The sequence below is a fragment of the Protopterus annectens genome, chromosome 2.part1 (assembly GCF_019279795.1).
Source record: "Protopterus annectens isolate FY-2018-M chromosome 2.part1, PAN1.0, whole genome shotgun sequence".
Classification (NCBI taxonomy): Eukaryota; Metazoa; Chordata; order Ceratodontiformes; family Protopteridae; genus Protopterus; species Protopterus annectens.
Window position 1 is genome coordinate 1,652,437,878 of NC_056729.1, and position 17,399 is coordinate 1,652,455,276.

A 17,399-nucleotide genomic window follows, 5' to 3' on the forward strand; every position below is an offset into this window, starting at 1 on the left:
CAAGCCTAGCCATAACAATTCCCTGGCTATTTCTTCCCACACTATTTACTTATACATATATATGAAATGGTTTACCATCAAACTGAAGAATGAAGGCTCGGCAAAATTGGGAATGTCGAACGGACATTGGCTGACTCCCGTATTGCTGACCTTCAAATCTCTGAGTGTCTCATACAGCAAATGTCACTGAGCATTTGCTTATACATGGTCAATGTAACAAACAGTGATTGCAGTACAGTGCAGATCGGGAAATTAATCCTTTTCCTCACTGCAGTGTGATCTTGGAGTTGGAACATATAGTTTTGCAGGGGATGTGGGGGTGCTGGAGAGCTTGTCCCCCTGCAAATATGTGAGTTGCAGCATTGTGCAGTACTGGACTGTGTACATTCGTACTGCTGAAAAGGACATTGCACATGTGGGTTAAACAAATAAATGGATTACATTGTTAATCTCGACCTTTTCACAGTAAACCATATGAAATGTGTATGTACATAGGATCATAGAATCATAGGAAGTTACTAGGCTATTGGCCCTGATGCCCTTAGCCTTACAAGCCTAGCCAAGAATTTAGCCCATGTTCCGACAAGTCAGCACCCAATGCCCCTCTCTAGCATGGACACAGGTGGAATCCTAGGGGTGTATTTTCTGTTCTCCATCCAGTTATCCAGGTTGATTGTGCTTATATAAAATATCCAAATTACCATTATTAAGCATACATATTTCAGCGCCTTTCTAGACAATCCTTTTCTCGATATATTTTTATCAAGTTTACATGAAAACATAGAAACATACACACCACACACAAAAGCAATTTGATTTGCTCAACACTGCAAGCTTGCCAGATGCCTTACCTTTCTGATGTAGGGTCCTTGCAATTTAATGGATATTTCAGTTCAATAACGTCACCATTCTTCTCACGCAGTAGACCTTGCTGCTCCGTGTAATACTGAACCAGTTCTGCTAATGTAGCAAACTTTTCCCCTCCATATAAATCATAGAAATCGCCAGTATTTTGGATTTTAATGTGTGTTACTTCATCGTTTCGCCTAGAGATTAAAAAAAATGTTTATCAAACTAAAGTCTAATTAAATAGTAACACAGAAAAAACATGGCAAAATAAGTACAAGAAAGCTTTAAATGCTACAGTGCCTATGATGGGGTACATCCTCACATAACACTGCATAACCACTTGATGTTAGGAGGATCAATATTGTACTAACAATTTAAATTTTACAACTAGCATTTTTGGGTTACAGATTTGGCTATATTCTACAACTATACATGTTTGAAGGCTGTGCTTTTATATTTTCAGAACATTTGGTTACTTAGTTAACTCTCCCTGACTAAACACAGGGAGATGTGTCAGAATAAATTGGATATGAAAAGCTATACTAACACCCTTTACAGGAGGAAAAGGTATCCAGACACAGCATACCCCGAGCAGAAAAGAAAAGGCAAAACTGATAAATTAATTATAGCTCTTGTCATTTTATGTAGTTGCCTTCTTACTGGATGGTACAAACAGCGATAAGAATCTAGTGAGCTCAACTTATTAATCAAACATTCTTTAAAAATGTAAGTTGCCCCAAGCATTGTCTGATTAAATGTCTTGCTCAAGGTCACATAATAGGCTGGTTGGGGGATCAGTTTCAGTACCACATAAACTACAACATATTGCCTTAACCTACTGTAACAACTGCCCGATCATGACTGCTTAGGACAAGACTAAAAAGGATGCAAGGATGACTCCACCTATCCTGTTAACAAATAAGAAAAAATGTAAAAGGATCTCTGCACACCCAGGGTGCATAAGACACTCAGCTTTGCCTTATGGCTCACGGTGCACTTGAGGCACGCACATATCTAATAATACAGCATGGTCTGTTGTGCCTTATTCCTTATCAATAATAATTATCAGTAATAGCAGCAATGCTGCAACAGGTAGCAAACTCACTTTTGTGCAGAAGGATGTGGGTTCTATCCCACACCAGGTGGACGGATTGCCAGCAATGCAGTGCAGCTTAAGGAGGTACCAAACTCCTGAGTAGGTCATTCTTCAGATAAAACATTAAATTGAAGTTCTATAAGGCAGACGTATATCAGGTGGATATAAAAGACGCCACAGCACCTAACAAAAACACTTGTGGAAGTTCCCCAATGCCCTGGCCAAATTTCCCCTAGTAGAATAAATACCACCTCAGCCCCCCACCACCACCACCACCACCAACAACAACAAAGAGACCACTAGTCTAGTAGGACCAATCTGGTCAACAAATGATAAATAAATAAAAATAAAAGATAAACATCATGAAAGTTACTTAGGCAAGGGAAGTTCCATAATAAAACAATATTCTGCAGCCAACATTGTGAAAACTGAATTTTTTTTTTGCGTCTTTCGGCTTTTCCTGGGTAGGGGTCGCCACAGCAAAACTCCGGTCTGCTAATGATTGGTAGTGGATTTTTACATGTCGAGTTACCAGCCCTGACACACAACCTTTAACGAAGTTATGGCCATTCACGCATATCTCCACGCAAAAGACACTCTAGCTGAGAATCGAACAGGACAGCGTCTTACTGTGAGGCGACAATGCTACCGCAGCAAAGCAGACATTGGTTAATCCTATTGTGAACAATTAGAGTATGCTGTATACAAAACATATAAGCTAATGCTAGATAAAATCTGGCCCCATCTGCAGCTTACAAACACAGCTCTCTGTCTTCTTCTATACAACGACTTAATTCCTGGCATAATAATAAATGCTTGGATTCTCAGGCATGGTTGGGCTAGATTATAATACTTTGCAGGTCCAGTCTGGGTCACTGTAATGACATGAATATGATTCATTAACAGATTGTCAAACATAAGAGTACATGATCAGGGAGCACTTCGGGAAAAATACATGGAGTGCAACTAAGGATACATTTGATATATATTTCAGCACCACACCCAGCACATACTGAGACTTACACACATGCAAAATCAGCAGGACATACCGTAGAGCAGACTGTGCAGGTCATTATGTCCCACTCACTGGCATGAAAATGTGGACATGGTCACAGAGGAGATTGGGGACATGGTCACAGAGGAGACTGGGGAGAAGTTAAAGAAATGACAATTGTGGGTTAGGGATATCAAAGATTAGTCACTGGTGGGGACATAAGAAATACTATGCTGGACAAAAAAATAATAATAAAACAAAAAAATAATAATAAAAAAAGTACACACATATACATACATGTGTGCATGAGTGCAAGTGCGTGCACACACACACACACACACACACACACACACACACACACACATATATATATATATGTGTGTGTGTGTATATACATACATACATGCACATTGTACTGTACACAATGACTTTTAAATGGACCAAAGGGTTCGTTATACTGCATAATGGTGTCACAATGCACATTTTGTGTGTACACCTTTTGAATACCAGTCACATGTTGTTGTGCATGATAAACGTATTATGACCACAGTAGCAATTAATAGCTGTACAAAGCTCACAACAGCAGAGGAGTACCACTGCAACTGATATTCTAGAATGCATATTCTGGAACGTGTAGCCATTGGGCACATCGCTTCATGCAGTGCTTAATGCAGTCATGTTCACATCTTCCCCACTAATAATGAGATGCAGAGAGATGCTGGTACCCATGCATGTGCAATGAAGCAGAAACGTACTTGATTCATGTCACAATGGTATGCATTCCAGAATGTCAATACTGGTACACATCGTTCAATCAGATACTGATGCATGCTACAGCATCAGCATGTTTTTTTAATTAGAATATCATGAACATTTCACTGCATACGGTGTCTCAGTCACATTCTGCTGTGCACCACATCACTTCCATACCTTGCACAGGAAGACTTTTGATCAGCTTTATATGCATTAATATTCAGCTGTGATAATTCTGTTACATGGATTAGCCTCTGTGATGTGCTGTAGAGGTATACCTGCTGTAAATCACATCCAGAACATTATTCTGATGGGTGCTTCAATGTACATAGCTGTTCTATGCCTGGATCTCAGTGAGGTGCACTTGTGATATTCTACCTAGCTAGTACCAGAAGTGCCTTTAGTGACACATGGTTTAACTTGAATTAGTTAAGTGCCATCAACTTCATTAAGTGAGGAACAGGCAATATTAATAATTACAGAGCTTTTGATATTTACAGTAGAGAGTCGATTATCCAAACTAATTGGGACCAAGGGTAGTTTGGATAATCAAACTGTTCATATAATCAAACACAAATTGAACTTGATAAAAAAAAACTTCTAAAATCTTATTTTTTCTGCATGCAGGGAATACACTTTTCAACCATTCCGCGATTTCAGTGGACGATAAAGAATATTTTTCACACATGAGCGAGCTACAAGCTAATAAATTAGGCACCACTAGTGAATACATATAATGTTTAGATATTCAGAATATAATTTTTCCTACCCAAAAACTTTGGAAGACTATGTTCAAATAATTGCTGTTTTGGATAATCAATGCTCAGATAATTGACTCTCTACTGTATCAATTTATTCACATTGATTTTCTAAAAATTGGTATTTTACTTGGTATACCCAAATTGCATTCACAACAATTTCTGGTGCCATTTAGACCCATAGTGTGTGCATCAGGTAGTATCACTGAAGGGATTTCCATCTTCTGGGTTCAGTGTTTAACCCCCTTGTTCAACATTTATACAGTTATATTAAAGATTCACGAGATTTTATAATGTTTACGGCACTTTAAATTTTACGGTCATCAGTATGTTATGTTTACTCTTCGTGTTAAATCTTGACATGCCGTTATCCCGTTGTAAAGAACCTGGATTTTCTAAGGTCTTGTCTTTCTAGTAAAATGAATATTTCAATGCTAATATCAACACCTATCGTTTTCTTATGGATATTAGGCTAGAACATAATTATTTTCTTTTTAACAATCAATATGATCAACAACTAAAAGAAGCTGCCAAGGGAGCTACAGTGGTGCCATCCTTTGCCAACTTGGTGATGGGATGTTGGGAAATAGAATTTTTGAAGAAAATGGAATTTTTTTAAGGAACATATAAGTAACAAATATAGACCAGCACCAAAACACGACTGTTAGCATAAAAACCCAGGTTTAATGTAGCAAGATAGGTAAGCGCTTTCACACAATAAATGTGCTTCTTTAGACAACAAAACAGTAGAATCAGCCACATTATATAATACATTCATCTTATGTAATAAAACAATCAGCCAATAAAAAATATTTTAATTAATCAATAAAACATTCTCATTTATTTAAAAGAGTCCTCTGGCTTTCAAAGCTGGCTTGACGGAGGCCTTTGATCCATGACAGTTTCCTTTCCTCAGTGAAGTTTCTGAAGTTACCCCCCCCCCGAGTATTTGGAGTCACCATCTCAATTACCCTAAAGCCAAACATATGCTCGCGTCCACATTCAAAATGATGCTTGGCAAGGGCATTGTGTACATCACCTTTATTTATACTGTTAATATGCTCTCTCATTCTTTCCAGCAAAGACCTACTGGGCTTGCCTATGTAGAAACAATCACATGCTCTACACTTGGCTAAATAGACCAGATTTCTGCTTCTGCAGTCAGCATTAACATTAATATTAAACCTATTATTAGTAAATGGATGAACAAAATCCACATATGGATCTATATATGTGCAAAAATTACATCTCGAGCAGCAACATGTCCAAGGTCTGCTCACTACTTCTACCTTCTCATGTGTGGAATTTTATAATACAACTGTCTCATCAGAGACTTTTTATTTTTAAAACTAAACCTGGGATGGTCACCTACAATGGAGCAAATGTCTTGGTCCAAATGCAAGATAGACCAGTTGAATATTATACTATATAGAAGGTTTGTGGATGACCTTTTTTTTGGTTTGCAGGGGAACGAAGGCACAATTGCATGATTTTATATCTTATTTAGACAATACTGTGCCGTTTTTATCATTCAGTTTTAGGATCTCAGTGACAGAAATATATTTTTTAGATGTAAAGGTTTTTGTTAATTCTCTGGGTCACCTGACCACTACTACATAAAAAAAGTTGTAGAAAGAATACACTGTTACAATGTAACAGTATGCATGCGGGTCATGTCTTTAAAAATGTTGCCAAAGGACAATGTATGCATTTGTTAAGATTGAATAATGAAGATATGTTGTATGAGGAAGATATTAATTGTTTTCAGCAGGAATTAATTGACAGGGGTTATAAGAAGAATGAGGTAGCTGATGTTGTTCGTTTTATGCATGAAAATAGGAGGGGAAGGGGTCGACCCTACTTCACACATAGAGTGGGTTAAGCTAATGAGATTGAAAGCAGCCCCATGAAGAAGGAGACACTTCCTGTGTCTCTTTATTATACTAGTGATGTCAGTGACATTATAGGAATTATTAAGAACAACTGGTCGTGCACATCATTTTTAGATGTTTTGATTTCTTGTGATAATCAACAGTTTCTGTAGTACAATTTTTAGAAAAAACTACAAGTATTTACATTATGCTAGTACCCATCCAAGCTTTATTAAAAGCAATATACCCAAAGGACAACCGAGTCAGTTATGAAGGTTTACTACCGAAGACCCAATATTTTTAGGAGTCGTCTAAGAAATAATAAACATGTTTAGTGTCAGAGGTTATAAAACAAAAACGTTGGAATCTGTCACTACTGAAATTATTTGTAAGAGGAAAGATTGTTTCCCTCCCATTCTGAAAGTAGGATTCATTTACAATGATACTGGTAAAAATAATAATTTTAGAGACAGCTTCATTTTAAGGATGACTGTTGGTACTTTAGAGATAAAAAAAGTTATTCAAGAAGACTGGAAAATTTTAAGAGGAAATCCAGAATTGTATTCCAATATAGCTAATGACTCTAATTTTGCTTATAAAAAGTCCAAAACCTTCAAACAATATTTCAAATTCGGAAACACTAAAGTGCCAGGGTTACATACTAATAAATCAAATGAAATGTACAAATGTGGCATCTGTAATGTATTTAATTTTATAATGGAAGGACCAAATATTTTTTGAGCAGTTGGATCACAGTATTGAGGATAAAGAACATTTTAACTGTAATCTGTCACATTAAGTATATAATGCTTTGGGTTCTTCATGTGAAGCTTTTTATGTTGCTATGCCCACAAGGAAATTATCAACTAGAGTAAAAGAATGTTTATATAGTATTAAAAGCAAAGAGGAATGTAATGTCCCTTATAAACATTCTAAAATATGTTCCAAGTTTAAAAAAATGTATTTTAGTGTTTTAGAGCAACTGGTTTCAGAGTTACCTGTCTGACCGCCAACAATCCGTTGTATGGCAGAATTACATATCTCCCCAACTACCTGTCTCCATAGGGGTTCCCCAAGGATCCATCCTTGGACCCCTACTCTTCTCTGTTTACACCAATAATCTAGCCTCTGCCACCAAACATGGCACACTCATACAATACGCAGATGACTCGACCATCATCTGCTCAGCCCAGTCCCTACCCAAACTGCAAAAAGTCACACAGGAAGCCTTTTCTTCTGTTGAAACATGGTTATCCGATGCCCAATTAATACTCAACCCAAACAAAACTAAACTACTCATCTTCCAACCCACCAAACATACTCAATACAACTCTCACTTTAACATTACAGCAAAAGACACCACCACTATATAACCAACTGAACACACCAAATTGCTAGGAGTGGAAATAGACAATAAACTAAAATTTGACATTCACATATCTATGATCATAAAAAAGTCCACAAAAAACTAGGAGCGTTATACAGAAATAAGCAATTTCTCACCAAAGCAGCAAAGATTTCAATAGCAAATTCCCACCTTATCTCCACCCTACTTTATGCCTCTCCAATATATACCAACCTAAGGCAATGTGATCTAAACAAGCTAGAGACCTGCTACAACAAAATCGCCAAATTCGCCACAGGGGCATCCTACCGTAGTCACCACTGTCTCTCACTTGCTGAACTGGGCTGGCTTGAACTCCCTCACCTCCTTCAGTGGTATCAACTCTCACTCGCCCACAAACTAGTAAATCATCCACTAAATGTCCCATCCCTCCAGAATCTACTCCAACCCTAGAATTTAGCCCTCTAGTATTAATAGATAAAACAAACAACCTCTTTCCACAAGACCTACTTAAACATGTAAACAATTAATATTCTAAAAGGCACCTGAGCATTTATCACACCTGTAATGAGCTGTCAAGTCGGTTTGATTACTACCCTTTGGGCTTCCTATGCACTCGCTGAATAGTAGCACGGGGGCAACTGAAAAATAATGAAACAGAAAAGAGTACCCCTATTTCATGTTACCACCGTCTGTGCTTGTAACTGTCTGGTTAAGCCAGTGGGATCACTTCTCTTCAGTTCTGTGCTGATCGTAAGGAAATGGAGCAGACTGAGTGGGAGGTTGTCATAATTTTACATTGGTAAAACCTGTGGTGCATTTTACATTGGAAAAACTACTCGTAAACTTAGAAGGAGGACTTATGAGCATTTATATGCTATTAGAGTCGAAGACATTAAAAATGCCTTGTGTAAACATACACTGACATGTCCCCAAGCAAAATGGGGCTTCTTTGTTGTAGAGAAGGTTCAATGTGATGTGGGGGGGGGGGGACGTGGGAAAATAGGACAGAGGTGAGAGAAATATTTTGGCAGTTGTTATTGGAAGCCAATAGATTCCCAGGGCTGAAAGAATACAAATCCACTGCCCCTATTTTAAAAATGAGAGCTGCAAAACTATGAAATAAGTACATTTATTGTTTTGCAAGTTCTTCTTGTTGGTTTTTGATTCAAGTTTATTTATCTGTCCAACACATTGTGATGGTTTTAGTATTTATATATTCATTTTAAAGTTCTTTTAAAAAATGTGCATGGTTTTATCTACTTTCGTCTGTATATGTGGCAAGTTGGTAGGTTTGTCACGAATATTTTAGTTACAAGACTTAATTGGTGTCAATTAAACAATTGTTTTAACTATTAATTAAATTGTGAGGGGTATATAAGCAGGCACAGCCTTCATTCATTCATTTTACATCTGAAAAAGTCTGGTGGACGAAAGCGCTTTGTATTGTGTGGCGTTTATGCGATTAAACCTGCTGCTGCTTACACCTACAGGCTCATGTTTTATTATTACCTCCTGCCTCTTTGGGTGCCTGTTGTGGTTTTACTGGTTCTTGGTTTTGTGGCACCCTTTCCTTGGAGTTTTTGGATTACAAGTTGTCATAATGGTTAAGGTGTTTACCTTACAGAGATAAAGTGCAGGGGTTGATTTTCACATGAGGTAATTGGCTAGGTTTAAAATGATCTACAAGTGCAGTTACCCTATGAACCTATTTTGTTATTTTTGTTGTATTGTGTAGGTGAATCTCCAGTAGTCTCAATTTGTTCATTACCATGATCCACCTCTACCGCTGAGGTAGATATTCCTTCATGATCATAGAGGACCTCAAACCTGTTCTAGGGTTTTTCCTCTAAAAGCTGTCTACCAAAGAAATATTTAAGAATTCCCTCTGACTTGTCCATAATATGTTCTCTTTATAAAGAGAGTTGCATGCCTTTTCTGGACAAGAATATCTGAATTCTCTGGGAGGAGATACAGTTGCCTATTTCCCATAAGAGTTTTTCCATTAACTCTTTCTCAGTTAACTTAGGCTGGTGTAGGGTTAGTGTATGCTAGATTAGGGACAGATTCCTAAAAGAAGCTTGCATTGCAACAGCTCCATGGCTGACGCTGGTGTCTCAAAATTATATTTGTTTGTCTGCCTCTTAATCTTTAGGGTAGTAGGGTAATGCAGCACACTTTGAATACTTCCTTTGTAAAGTCCTGAAAGAGGCAAATTTTGCAGCCATCTATTAAAAATTCTTTCCCTTGGCTGAACTTATTTAATAATTTCACTTTATCAGTGTAGTTTACTATTTTAAAAAATCCCTGTCTTGGGGGCTGATTGCATTTTGGGAATGACTTCAGTGCTCTTTTATTTGAGGATCGTACATACCTGCAAGTTCTAGTAATTTTTCTGATGGTAGCTCACCAAGTTTTTCACTTCAAGCATTTCATTTAGGTCCTCCAACCGTAAGTTATTGCAACACTTTCTGTTTTCACAACTACTGATGTTTTGAGATGCCATTTTCAGTGATGCCACAGGCAGCACAACTTCTTGTGGTGCAGAAGGTTGTGGGGTCTATTCCCACACCAGGCAAATGGATTGCTAAAATCAGCATCCCAGTAGCTCAAAGAATGTGCAGAAAAAATGTTATTTTTATTAATGTAACTTTTCAGGTTGTGGAGATCCAAAATTAAACTGTTGACATGTACTTAGAAAAGCTCCTCTCCCTACTCATATCTAATAATAGGAAACCTATATGTATATTATATAAAGATAGTAAATATCAGAAAGAGTTTCGTGCTGATAGAATACAGGAATGCTACTCCCAGTACCGAAGCGTGATTCCAGACAGTGCATTGTTGAAACTCTTCTATGAAAATAAAAGTTTCTGCAGCCTGTTAAGACAGGGCTGATGAAGTAAGAGAGGCGGGAAGACTAGTCAGATGTAGAAGATGAAATAATATTCAGAATAAAGGAAACATTCTCAGAATACAACACTCAGGAATAGAATGATTTTGCTATGGTAACAAGCTGAGATGCAATAAAAAATGTTTTGTTGTACTGTGCAGCTCCTTAGTGGGTGGAAATTATGAAAGCTCCTAGGATTATAACATCGCTTGGAAACAAAGGCAATGCTGTTTTTAAATGGAGATGGGCATAATGTTTTTCAAAAGAGAAATGTATTTAAATCGGACAATTAACATGGACTTTACAGCATGAGTTAAAGACGCATATTATACACTTATAAAAGACCTATAAAAATACCTGCATATTTTTATGACTATACCTACTGTCTGGTATTTGAAATGGTAAACTAATCTGAATCTGAAAGTAAATATCAAAATGGTAAATGCATGTCTAGCAAGCTGCGGTAATAAATGAATGACTCTTTCTCTTGTTTTTAATGAGGCACGGTGTGATATTCTGGCACTGACCAACCTTGAGATTATTTAATATTCTGCTTTAGGCTTTTTCACTTTAAGCCAAACACATAGTCAAGTAATTTCGAAGTGAGTTTATGCAAATTACATTTGGAAGAGGGTTTGTTCAGCAAGTAAGTTCCAGATCTGAACGGGCTTTGTGGGATTACTTCCCATATCCTTCTATTCTAAACTTCTTTAGGCAATGAATACAGTAATCTGATTGGCTACAAGTTTACTGTAATATTTCATTGATATACTGAGCAGGAAGTGGCAATCATAATAAATTATCCTGACAACTGTAATAATCTTACTTTGGATATGCTATAATAATACTTGTTACTTTTGGAAGCACAGAACAAAGGTCAGAATGTTACAAAGTTGAAAACTGAAGTGGGTCATTCTCGATGGACTGTGGTTCTCTTCAACATCGTAGCTTTCTCAGGCAGTTGTAATTAAATTGGTCAGCTGTGCAGTTTTATACTTTAGTTCTTCTCTTCATTTTTTTGATAAAAGAGCACACGTTTGTAAGATTACCTTACAGTGGAATTATATCCGTTGTTACCATGTTTGCCCTTTTTATTTTGGTTCCCAGTGTATGCAAGTGTATGAAAGTCACTTAAGAAAATAAATTAATTTAATGAACATATGACTGTAAATTTATTTTTTAATATGTTATTAGTAGTAATAAACTCCTATGATTATCATATTCCTATCTATAGATTTCTGGGACCACTTTATCTATTCCTTTCTTCACAAATATGTCCCCTGCTGAAGTCACTGAAAATGTCACATCTTTCTGGTCTGTTCACATTTTTTTTCTTTCACTTTAAAAGAAAAAAATAACCTTTCTGGTCCTTTTTTATGGAGGTGAATAGGACACTCCTCAAATTCCTACAGGGCATTTTAAATGCAAAGCACAAGCACTGGAATCCTTAATGTAGAGCAATTATTTATTATTATTAGTTATTAGCATTTGTTTACCAGCATGATCTAGTTGGGCAAGACAAGTGCTCCTTTTGATAAAGGCTCTAAAACATTGTTTAATTACAGGTTGATTTCAAAAGTTGTAGTTTAATTACAGACATTTAAAACTCGAAACAGAAATACCGAAGTACAATCAGGTTTTGTTAATGCCATGAGAACTTTATTAGGTGAATAATTATGCATGTGAATAAAGAAAACAGTCAAAGAGCTTCAAGACTGTATAACTTGCATGAAACAAGGCTTTCAATAAATACACAAACCCACAGAGCTTTTTAAAAGACAACAGCAGTGATATATACCATGTTACTCGGAAATTAACTTAATAAGATGGATAACAAATATAAGTAACAAATATTAAGTCATCTAAAAAGACTAACCAGAGCTGTATCCAGTATTACATGCCATATTCTGAAATAAACATTTTATATAAAACTTAAGATATCAGTGCTAACACGTTTTGTTTTTCATTAATTTGTAAATGTGTTTGTGGTAGTATAAAATATTTCAAGGGTTTCTTAGAGTCAACACATCTGTGGTGAATGCAGTACAGATTGTAACACCCACCAACAATGATATATGATATTGGGAGTTCCCACAATGTCAACAAATAATTGTACATCTTTACACACTGCTAATGTGGGGTAAATAATAAACCTTTTGTCAATTGCCAGTCTAAATTATAACTCAAAGCAAACAACAAAATCTAGCATTTCTCTCTTAAGTAATTTACCAGTTGAGTTAACGTTTGCATACTTGTTAAATGTACCAGTTTATAATAAGTAAATAGGAAGGTTCTTTCAGATCCATTTGTCGACAAGTGATGCTGCAAAATACTGATATAAAGGGTTTTTGGCTTTGAAAACATAAACTGCCGGTAAAGTACATTTTTTATAATTTGTATTTCAATGCTTTAAAAGGAAATAAGACAAAATGTGTTGCGTGATAACAGAAGTGTGCACTACTAAAATGGGGTGCGTAGGCGGCGGAAACAAGGGCATGGCAAGGGTGCATAAGAGCTGAGAACAACAGAAAAGCAAATACAATAAATGTTTTCTTTGTCTGCTGTTGGCTATGAATGTAGTCATCATAAAGCATGTATATTTTAATAGTCTATGTATGTTTAGCTAGCAGAAGCTAAAAAAGGAAATAAAATTTATACAGATATGTATATATAGATATATACATACACACGCCGACACGTGTATATATATATATATACATATGCATGTGTAAGTACATGTACATAAAAATGTGATACATGTATGTGTGCGTGTATATATATATATATATATATATATATATATATAGGCTCATAGGTTCATAGTTCATTGAGTATATCCCTCATTGGTGAGATCTGATCATAAACTAATCTCACTGGAAATCCACATCCCGCCCCCACCCCAAGCAAAAAAGACCATAGTGAAGAACTTCTCTAAAGCAAACTTCACACTACTCAAGACTGGTGTGGTATCCTTCAAGGCCCCTGAGCCAGAGGAAACCACAACCCAAGCTGCGGAAGCCCTTACAAATGCCTTCTATGAACACCTCCAGGACTGCATGGATCAGGCAATCCCAAATAAAACCAAGACTCTTTCCACAAAGGGCAAACGTCCAGTCTGGTGGACCCCAGCCATTAACAAACTTTACAATAAGAGGAGAAAGCTATTACATGATAGAACAAAATCCATAAAAGGGAAGTCACCCTGATCATTATTAGTAAAAAATACGAGCACTCATAAAATCAACTAAGGCCAATTTTGAGAGAAAAATTGCCATGGATTCAAAGGACAATCATAAGGCCTTTTTCAGCTATGTTAGGAACCTGGGTGGAAACTCCCAGATATGCTCAGAATTAGTCCAAAATGATGCAAAAATCACTGAACCCACAGACATTGCCAACATACTGGCAGACAGGTTCAGTGCAAACTTCACCCCCTCTCCCCCCCTAAAGGAGAGATAACTATCCCAGCCGAGTGTAGCCTCCCGGACATCTCAAATGCGCAGGTGAAAGCTGCTCTCTAAAGCTAAAAACACAGCATCAATGGGACCGGATGGTGTCCCCGGCTGTGTGCTACACGAGCTAAATGAGGAATTAAACCCGCACATAAGGCAGCTGTTTAATCTCAGCCTTACCACAGGATACATGCCCAAGGAGTGGCGTACGGCAACTGTGGTCCCACTCCACAAAGGCGGTGCCTCTACGGACCCTGGTAATTACCCTCCCATAAGCTTAACAAGTCTAGTCTGCAAAGCTATGGAGAGGATCATAATGGAGCTCATAAACAAAGATATAGGGGACTTGCAGACATTGGACCCGACCCAGTTTGGCTTTGTCAAGGGAAGATCATGCCTTTTGAACTTGGTTGACTTCTTCGAAACAGTCACCAAGGCCATTGATGAGGGAAAGGCAGTCCATACAGCCTACCTTGACCTTGCAAAGGCTTTCGACACAATACCCCACTCGGTATTGTAGAAAAACTTACCAGCTTAAATGTAAACCCATATGTCACAAGATGGGTTGCAAACTGGCTTAAGGACAGAACCCACAGGGTTAGAGTTGCTGGCGCTGTGTCAGACTCCAAGCCGGTCACAAGTGGTGTCCCACAGGGCTCGGTCCTTGGCCCCCTATTGTTTGGCATCTACTTCTCAGAAGTACAGGCCAACATGGGAGGACTTTGGCTGACAAAGTTTGCAGACGACTGCAAACTGGGTGCCATAGTGGAAAGTGCATCGGACACGGATATCCTTCAGAAGGGACTCACGGAAACAGATAGCTGGTGCCAGAGCCATGGCCTGAAGTTAAACGCCAAAAATGTATAGTCATACCCTTCGGGAAAAACAAGGTAACCCCAAGCTACCATATAGGTGGCAATCCACTAAGCACAGAAGAGGTTATCAGGGACCTGGGGACCCAGGTTGACAGTGGCCTTTCTTTGACACTCACATTGCTAAAGTGGTTAGAAAGACCTTCTACATTGCCCACCTGATCATGAAGGGATTCACATCCAGATCTAGTGAGGTCATTGTTCCCCTGTACTCTTCACTTATCAGACCAATGATCGAGTACAATGCCCCATTCGGGATGTATCTCACCCGACATCTGCAGCAATTGGAGAGACCCCAAAAGTTCCTCACCAAAAGGATAAAGGGACTCCAAAATCTGTCATATGCTGCCAGATTGAAGAAACTCCAGCTCTATTCAGTCGCATACCGTCTGCTCAGAGGTGACATGTGCCTGACATACAAGGCCATGTCCAACCCGGAATTAATGGACATGCTCCACCTCAAAAAATCCAAATCCACCAAAACCACTAGAGCAAGCGACTTAAACCTTAGCACAGATATAAATAGGACGTGCTGGAGGGATAGATTTATCACTCAGAGACTCCCTATGCTGTGGAATAAAATCCCGGTCCATGTGAGGCAGAGCACCTCGCTGACTCTGTTCAAGAGAAATCTAGACCTGTGGATGGGAGATCGTAGGTTTACCCCAGGAATCATCTCTGTGTCACTGCTGGACAGAGGCACAACAAACTAATGGGCACAGTATTTTTTCATATAAGGGGTGGCGTAAGCCACAATAATTTGGGCTAGGCTTATAAATGCCTTAGGGCAGATAGCCTAGTATAAACCTATGAACCTATGAACCTATAGGTAGGTACTAGGCTATCGGCCCTGGGGCCTATACAAGCCCAGCCAAAAAGGTACATTGGCTTTTGCCACCCAAGAAAATGATTTTCCTGTGCCACTGTCAAGCAGAGCCACAGAGGTGATCCCCGGGGTGACTGTCCTATTTCTCATCCAATCATCAAGATTTTTCTTGAAGAGTGCTAATGAGGAGCTTTGTTTGATATAGACAGGCAGTTTATTCCAGAGTATGGGAAGTCTCTGGGGCAGGAATCTATCCCTCCGGCATGTTCTGTTTATTGTGGTGACAAGGTTTAGGTCCCTAGAGCGTGTAGCTCAGAGGGATTGGGATTTCTTTAAGTGGAGCATGTCCAGCAGCTCTGGGTTTGATATAGCTTTGTATGTTAGGCAAAGATCACCTCTGAGTCGACGATATGCGACGGAGTAAAGCTGGAGTTTTTTTAGACAGTCTGCGTAGGGCATCTGTTTGAGGCCAGTAATCCTCTTTGTGAGGTATTTCTGTGGCCTTTCCAGTTGTTGTAAATGTCTTGTGAGGTACATACCAAAAGGGGTGTTGTACTCTATAATGGGTCTAATGAGTGATGAGTACAGGGAAACAATGAACTCTTTTTTTCTGGATGAGAAACCTTTTGTGATGAGGTGTGCCACTTAGAAGGATTTCCTGACCACTGTGGCGATGTGATTATCAAAGGAGAGACTACTGTCCACCTGTGTCCCAAGGTCTCTTATCACACTTTTGGTGTTAAGTATACTACCGCCTATGTTGTAGTTCATGGGTACAGAGTTTTTACCAAAGGGAATGACAATGCACTTTTTGGCATTGAGCTTGAGGCCATGGCTTTGACACCAGGCATCTGTCTCAGTAAGGCCCTTTTGTAGGATGTCCACATCGTTAGGAGTTTCGATTAAGGCTCCTAATTTGCAGTCATCTGCGAACTTCGTTAGCCAAAGATCTTCTGTGTTAGCCTGTACTTCAAAGAAGTAGATACCAAACAGGAGAGGACCCAGGACTGAACCCTGTGGTACACCACTTGTCACTGGTCTGAGGTCGGATTTGGAGTCTGCTACTTTCACAGTGTGGGTTCTGTCAGTGAGCCAGTTGGCAACCCATCTTGTGACATAGGGATTAATACCTAGTTTAGTGAGTTTATCTATAATTCCATATATATGTGGATTCACTTCAGAATCTAGAAACTCCAAAACATCGAATGTCATATGATCAAGACCATATGATCGATGTTTCGGAATATCGAAATTCTGAAACAATTCCAAAAAAAAAATGATTTAAACATTTCTGCATGGGGCAAGCCCACCTGCACTCCCCACACCCCCGCTACTTACATATACCAACTCAGAGATTGCACTACAGCGAGGAAAAGAGAAATCTCCCATTCTGCGCTGCAACTTCGATCATATGGTCTTGACCATATGAATACTGAGATTTCAGGATTTCGAGATTCTGAGGGAACCCATATATATATATACACACACACACATATATATATATATATATATGCACACACACACACACACACACGCGCACACACACACACACACACACACACATCATTTCTGCTTTCTTACATTGACAGGTTCAGATGCCAACATAACAAACATCAACCACAAAAGGTCGAAAAAATGAATGTTGTCATGCTACCATGCATTCCCAGAGAAAGAATTTTGGTGAACAGAG

General features: G+C 38.4%; 1 protein-coding gene across 1 annotated transcript in view; it reads right to left on the reverse strand.

The window, feature by feature from the left end:
* LOC122794574 (tyrosine-protein phosphatase non-receptor type 11-like) overlaps positions 1 to 17,399 on the reverse strand; it is a gene marked incomplete at its 5' end in the record, with an annotated part of 1,649,855 nt that overhangs the window by 1,348,606 nt on the left and 283,850 nt on the right. The window contains one exon of the mRNA XM_044063080.1: positions 852 to 1,046. Within this exon, the coding sequence (XP_043919015.1) occupies positions 852 to 1,046 (195 nt within the window). The remainder of the gene's footprint in view (positions 1 to 851; positions 1,047 to 17,399) is intronic.